The following is a 7,812-nucleotide window of genomic DNA, read 5'->3' as shown; positions in this document are numbered from 1 at the left end:
GAACGCCGCGTGGAACCAAGGAGAGCGCTTTACACGTTCAGCATCACTGAGCAGTGATTAGGCTTCAGTGACAAGATCCTCTTCTCATATTCCAAAGAATGGGTTTTCAATATACTCAGCTTATCCTCTTCATTTTGGAGGGTTTTCATGACTCCAGAGAAAGTGGATTGGCAGATTGCTGTTTCAGCTCGTTGTTCGTTCCTTTGGACCGAAGTCAAGTCATAAACACTCTTGTTCTAGAAAAACCTGAGGAACCGCTACGCTTGTGTTAAGTTTTTAAGCAACTAAGCAACTTCCCACAGCCAAGGAGTAAAGAGGAGCGCTTCATTTAATGCCTTTCGGATGCTGCAGTAAAACAATGTTGTGAGCTGACCTAACATGGAAAGATCTCCTGATTACATCCAGTTGCTCAGCCTCACCACCGTCAAGTTCACAGACATTCTCTCTGTGTCTGGAAGATGGAATGAGGACCACCCCCCCACCCCCCCGCCCCCACACCACCGGACTGGGTCTGGTTTGTTCTTGGCCGAGGATGACGAGGGTCCCAACGAGTCACACAAGTGGCACTTTGCCAAGTTATTGAGCCGTTCACACAGAGTTTGTGGCTAAAACCTCACTCGTGTTTACTTTAGTGTTGCTGCTTTGTCAAGCTCAGAATCCTGTGTGTGTGTTTAGGGCCTGACATCAGTTACACTCACACAAAGCATGCACACACACACATAGAGAGAGAGAAATTGCAGTGCAAATAGTAAAACTGTTCTTAGTGTATTTAAACGAACATTTGTATTTATGACAAAAAGTAAGTAAAAACGTTTAAAATTACAATTTTTTGGTTAAATTTTGACCATATTTAGAAGTTCAACAGAAACACACAAACATACACAAACAAAAACACACACACAAACACACACACAAACACACACAGGCAATGGCTACTTCAACCGGTTTCCACCAACAACACATTCAGCTTGTTCAGGACCTTCCTGCTCATTTGTATTTTTTACAACTCCTCGTACTCATTAAAATATTAAAATATTAAAATATTCATCTTTTTCTGCAATTTTTTGAATTTCATAGTGGGAGTCTGTGGGAGGCTTCTGTAGTGGTGAAATCAAACCGGGACCTTGTGATGGTATTGGCTTGATCCTGCCCTCTACTTTTTTACCATCACACATTTTCAGCTTGAATCTGTAAAACTCAGACTATATTTTCTGCAGGAAATTCATTTTCTATCATAGTTTGTAAACGTATAGACCTGTAGGTGTTGATATTACTTGATTCAGCCATGTTTGTGATCCCTGCTGCTGAAAACTCTTCATTTCTCACTGTGATTCAACATCTCCTCCAATCTTACTGCTGAAAATGCTCTTGAAACATCAGATATTAATCAGCTCCTCTCTCTCCTCCTCAGGTGGTGACAGACGTGGAGGAGCAGCATGGAGACTTCAGCTCCAACAGCCACTGAGAAGAAGGAGTGTAAAGGTTCAGGTTTAGATGGAAGCAGCTTCTCAGAGCTGCCGAAAAAGCCCTCACCCACCACCCTGACCCGAGGTACAGCAGTTTACCAATTTACTCTCACACACAATTTACACCAATATTGTATCTGACATAGTGTAAGGAGGACATGGGCATTTCATCAGATTTACACAGTTAAACCTGATCGAATAAAATAGCTGTGATGAACAGTTTTCGTGCTATTTAATTTTTACCCCTCACTGTGGACAAAATAATGGTGTCAACCTTCCCCACAACACAACACAATTTAATAACACAACAAACTGCAGCTTACAAAGTAACCACAAAGTCAGAATTGAACATTATGACGGCCTTGAAGAGAGGATGTATTAGTTTCAGCTTGTTGTTCCTAATAATCTACCACCTGAGTTTACAGTAAGTGTTACACACAATTGTTTTCTTAACACTTGACATCTATTGCACTTGTGTCCGTCCTGGGAGAGGGATCCCTCACATGTGTCTCTCTGAGGTTTCTACATATTTTTACCTGTTAAAAAGGTTTTTAGTAGTTTTTCCTGACTCTTGTTGAGGGTTAAGGACAGAGGATGTCACACCATGTTAAAGCCCTATGAGACGAATTGTGATTTGTGAATATGGGCTATACAAATAAAACTTGATTGATTGATTGACAATAATTGCAATGCAAACAAGGCAATGTAGTCATTTGGTGATTGAAATGAATTGAAATGTGTGTATTAATTGTATTAATTGGCAGTACTGTGGCTGTATGTGAAGCAGGAGTGTAGAACAGCAGTGTTGTATCCTGACGCGCCCTCTCCAGGATCCTGTTCTTTGCAGTGAACTGGAACATTAGTGGAACTCACACAAGTTGCTGGGTGGCACATGAAAAGAGTTAGACTCGGAGATGGGGGCTGCATGTTTCAGAGATGTCAAAGAATGGGCGATGAAAAAATGCTTTAATGAGGTCGAAAGACCTTGTTCTCACCTCCCGAGTGTAAATTTCATGAATTACTTAAAGGGGCTGGCATAGCAGTGGACAACATGGAGAATCTGAGGCCTCGGATAAAGGCCGGGAGGACGGAGGGACCTTTGAAATGCTAACAAGATGTCGTATGACATTGTGCTGGTGTCTCTGCTTAATGATGGTTTGGTGGCCTGCCACCAGAGGAGCCTGAGCCGTAATTGTTTGGGGATGCAGGGGGGGGGGAGAAACTAGGACGTCTCAGCGCGTCCTCCCTGGCACCTCCACAAAGAGGACGCAAGTTTCTCAAAACAGTGAAGAAGAAAATATTGTGCTTGCCACGCCATGAATTATTCAGTCCTCTACACAGTTATGACCATTGTGTGTGATGTGGGCTGTGAGCGCTGGATCTCTCTAACCTTGCAGAACAGAGGAGAAGCAGTCTCCACCCGTCAGGGTTTATTTGTGCTGGTGAGGTCACACGGGGGGGTGCAGGATGTGCACGACTCCCTCTGTAACCGGGTCATAATTAAAAGATGAGAGCTCATGTTTTCATTAGTGGTTGTGTGATGAAAACTCCTCATAACGAGGTTGGAGGACCTTGCTCGGGCCTCGGAGGTACCACCACTGTTATAAATTACTAACGGCTGCTGGACACTGGAACCCCCCAGGAAGACGCCCTGGCATCATCTGAGCGGCCACTGCAGAAACATCTCACTCAAGCTGGGTTCCTGTTAGATGAAGGGCCTGGTGGCCTGCCATCACAGAGCTCACGTTGTCACACAGGGGGACGGTGGAAGTAGGACATTAGTATCTCAGTGGATAGTTTTAAAGCTTTGCCTTTGTTTTTAACTTGATTATTCCTTTTTATTTGAACTGGTTCTTAGAATAATGAGCATGTGCAAACAACAATGTGGGACAAGTGTGAATAAATCAAGTAGTTGGGATATATTCACGATCTTTGTACTCTTGTACTTTTGAATCACAAAGCACTAAAAACCATGCATTACTATGCTATAGATTTTAAGGCATGAAAATAAAACTCTCTGAGAACATCTTGTTCACTGATCCGTTTTGTCAGCCGGGCGCAAATCTCACAACCTGTTTCCTGAGAGCTCACTTTGCTTGTGTTTCATGCAGACGTGCCCTGTTGAACTCGTCTTTGTCTCCGGGTGTAAAGACATATGAAGGCATATCGGGCTCCGAGGGGAAACAGAGCTGGTAGAAAAGCAGCCGGGCGGCTGGCACAGCGGCTCAGGTCAGGTCCAGGCCAGACGATTGGAATCTGACTTCTTTGTCCCGGCCTTGTTAAAGGTTTTAAGTGGGCACCCACATTCGGTGGGACAGCTACAGGCCGAGCTTCCACAGGCTCGGCCCCTTGCAACCCGACTCCCGGGCCCTCGGGATTTACGAGTCTGTTGCAGCTTGTGCCGAACCATGTCAGAGGAACATGTGTTCAGATTAGGTGCCCGCTTCCAGAACTGTAAAACATCTGATGCTTTCAAAGGAAATACCTGTGATTGATGCCCCTGGTTCTCCCTCTCTCACACGGTCGGAGAGGGTGAGGACGCAAACAAGAGCGACAGTCTTAAACATAGATCTGCCAACTTGTTATTTCCAACCCTATATACAGAGAAAGTTTGCCAAAGAGAATTTTTCCATCATCCCTCACTTTGATGTTGACTGTACGAGGCCAGTGGAGCAGACGCGCTCTGTTCTTTCTACCGAACAAGTGTGTTATGTTCATCTTTCTTCCAGTCCGGCCCAAGCCTGCGAACCCAGCCATGAATTGATGTTCTCCGGCATATAAAACACATGTCTCCGTATAATTATTCACAGCTTTGATGTATCCCTGCATCCAGAGAAGGTTGCCACAAAGAAATCTGCTAACCTTTGTCAACACTGGCTGTCTCTGAATGAGAATGCAGAGTTAAATCACCCCTGCTCTCGTCTTGCAGGAGCAAATGGATCAGCGGCGAGTCGTAGCGGCTGTAGAGGAGATGGATGAGGAGGAGTCCGGTGTAATTAGTCTTGCTGCGATAAGCATCTGAGTGTTAATAATGGCCGCCACGGATAAGTCCCACGCGGAGTGTGAGTCTTAAGGCTCTCCCACAGGGTCTCTGCACCGGCCACAGGGCCTCTCTCTCTCTCTCTCTCTCTCTCTCCACCAGGTCAGTCCCCCCAGCGGCAAAGAGAAAATATCCTAGAGAAAATAAACACGCCCCTCACCCTGATCTCCCGCTCCATCCACAGGCCACAGGCCACAGGCCTCCTCCAAAGGGAGGACGGCCGCTAATCTTCCTGAGAAAGAGATTTCTGCCTTTCTCTCTGTGCTCCCTAAATGAGGCTCTTACGCTGCTGTGGTTCCACGGGCTGGGTGAGAGGTTGAGGGGGGGGGTGGGGGAGGTGAGGGAGGTGAGGGTGGATGGGGGGGTTATACAAGGATGACTGCATTCATGCCAGACCTCTTTGAGTTTGACTCCTTGGCCCCAGCACCTTAGTTAAAATAACCGGGACAATTCTTCTCCGGCTCACTGAAGTCTTCTACTCGGTGAAATGAAAAGAAAGAATAACTCCTGAGCATCCTCATAGGTGAAGTGTGTGCAACACAATGCAACAGTATGTCTCAGGCCTATTTAAAGAAATGCTGTGGATCAAATTACGTACAAGAAAACATGTCCCCCGGCGCCTGGATCCCACAAACATGTCATGGATTTCACGTTGAACAGCCAGAAGTACTCGGAGAGAAGGAGCTCTATCAGGTGTCATCCGCAGTCACGCTTTGTTACAGCGTATCAATAATGCCCTTTCCTGATACTTGAGAAGCCAGCAACAAGCTTACAGGAACGGCCTATTGACCACGTTGTTTATTTTCCTGTCAGAGTCTATAGCTGCTCACTATCAGGAACCCGCCGCCGTCCTCCAGCAAGGACTTCACCAGCGCCTGATACGGTTTCTGTCCCGGAATGACTTTCAATTCATTTCCCTTTATGTGCAGAACTCAGAGCTTCAGTGTCAGAGTCAGTTTACACCGACGTGTTGCTCATTGTCTTCTGTCTCTGGGACACGTTGGCTGCTGAACTACGTGAGCAGCTGCCTGTGTGGATTACAGAGATTTTGGTGTTTGTGGTAATTCACGTGGATTTTGAAACACCGTTAACTTGGTCGCTCTCCAAGTCGACCCCTCATCTCCTCTTCCATCCTCACGTCTCTCTCTCCTTCTGTTATCTAGAGTTTCACTTTGGGCCGCTGCCGGACCAAGACAGGATTTAGAGATTAGATATGCTAAGTGAAAAGCATACAGGGGACATTGTGTTTCTTCAGTATTTACTCCTCTGTTTATTTGGCCTTGCTGATTGCTGTGTGTGAAAGCCTTAAACCCAGGTTGTGGAGCCTTGAGCTGCTGAAGTCAGTCTCTTCATCATCATCACTCATTACAGGCTGCTCTCATCACAGCAGCGCTGGCCTACATACTCAGAGAAGAGCACCCCCGCTCCTCTGGAGATCCTTAGCAATTGGTCACAAGGGTTTTGCAGCTTAATATACTGTATATACATGTATTATCATTACATTTTATTTGATTCTGAATTATGAATAACTTCCCCGGCTCCTTTTTCATGTTTACTTGAAGTGCGTAAGCAGAGAAACCCCAAGCTGGATCCGGCTCCGCAGTTCAGAGGAATTCTTTAGAAGTTGAAAGCACTGTGGAGACTGATGTCTTTCTAGTTTTGAAAAAGAATATCACAAGACAAATGTTTATTTTAGTGAATGCTTAGAACAAAGTCTTAAAGGCCAATATTAAGCAGGCTCGTCTTCCGACTGTAGTTTTTGAGCAAATGCCGATAGCGTGTTGACTCAGTGGGAAACTGACAGCCCCTGGCAGGTCTCTAATGTGGTTATGAAACATAAATCAGGCTCAAATGAGAGGACGTTTCTGATATTGCTTGTTTCGTTGGAACGCTCCGCCTCGGCTTCAAAGCCTCCCGAGTTGAAAAAGCAACATGGTATGCTTTGGGCAATGTCTGCAAATATAAATCTCTCTGTACCAGAGGCGTCTGCACATGCCGGGCCCAAAGACAACATGTTGCATTCCTCGCAGTTTACAAGCGCTGGGAGAGAAGGTGGAGGCAATATATGGATGCTTTAGGGGATTAACCAGCCCTCCGTCAGCCAGCTCTCTCTCTCCCTCTCCCTCGAGTCTCTCCCTTCTCCCTGGCTTGTACTTCCCTTTTCTCCTTTTTTGTGCTTCATCCTCTCTTAAACAGAAAGCTCTTTCCCAGCATGCACGAGTGTAATCCATGCCCCTGCCTCTAAGACACTTCCTGCCTGTTTTGTTTGTTGGGCTGATGGGAATCAGCCCAGTAAGGTGCCCGGCTCTCTCTCGTTCTCCTTTAAGGTGTCGCCTCAGGCAACCGCTTTCTTTGCATATTATAAAAGAACTTGTTGAAAGTCCACAGTGGTGTATAAAGTACTTGAAAGCCATACTTGAGTAAAAGTACAGATATCTTACCTGAAAGTGACTTCGGTAAAAGTAAAAGTCACCCGTCAGAAAATGACTTGAGTAAAAGTCTTAAAGTAGCTCATATTAAAAGTACTTAAGTATCAAAAGTATCTGGTGTTGAAATGTACTTAAGTATCAAAAGTAAAAAGTACAAAGTGCTTTTTATAGTAGTCCTATACAGACACAAAACAATCCAAAATGTTTCTCCTCAAGATGTATCTCAACTGACTGAAAAATTATATGACAACAATATGAATATAATGTATGTAATGTATAATTTTACAAATGTTGAACCCTAGATGAGAGAGAGAGAGATAGAGAGAGAGAGAGAGATAGAGAGAGAGAGAGAGTGCTGCGTCAACCTCCGCTGCTCAAGTAACGAGCCACTTTGAGAATGTAAGAAGTAGAAAGTACACATATTTTTGTTCAAATGTAACGAGTAAAAGTAAAAAGTCGTCAGGAAAATAAAAACTCAAGTAAAGTACAGATACGTGAAAAATCCACTTAAGTACAGTAACAAAGTATTTCTACTTCGTTACTTCTCACCACTGAAAGTCCATACCCGTGTGTTTCTCTGCTGCGGACCCTCACGTCTCCCTGACCCGGTGTAACCCCCCCACGGCCTGCCAGCCTCAGCTGCTTTCCTCCGCTGACGCAGCCCGAACACTCACAGTTCAAGTGAAGCAAAATAAACATCGGAGGAGTTTGGACGTGGTGAAACAAAAATGTGCGCTGGCTGTAAACACGGGCGGCACGCACTTATGTAAACACGCCTGGTTCCTATGGCTGAGTTGGTCTGAAGGCGGACAGTTTGTGGTCAGGGCTCTTCCGGTTTGCATACCCCCACCCTCCCCTCCAACACACACACACACAC

The 7,812-nt window shown here is 45.4% G+C and overlaps 1 protein-coding gene across 1 annotated transcript in view; it reads left to right on the top strand.

Annotated features, from left to right (window-relative positions):
- The first annotated feature begins 1,436 nt into the window (after positions 1-1,436).
- The window catches only part of gli2a (GLI family zinc finger 2a), a 63,943-nt gene continuing 57,567 nt past the window's right edge, over positions 1,437-7,812 (top strand). The window contains exon 1 of the mRNA XM_061088769.1: positions 1,437-1,551. Within this exon, the coding sequence (XP_060944752.1) occupies positions 1,437-1,551 (115 nt within the window). The remainder of the gene's footprint in view (positions 1,552-7,812) is intronic.

This window comes from Limanda limanda, chromosome 16 (assembly GCF_963576545.1).
Source record: "Limanda limanda chromosome 16, fLimLim1.1, whole genome shotgun sequence".
Lineage (NCBI taxonomy): Eukaryota > Metazoa > Chordata > Actinopteri > Pleuronectiformes > Pleuronectidae > Limanda > Limanda limanda.
The sequence above is the reverse complement of the archived record's forward strand: the minus strand, read 5'-3'. Positions and strand labels throughout refer to the sequence as shown.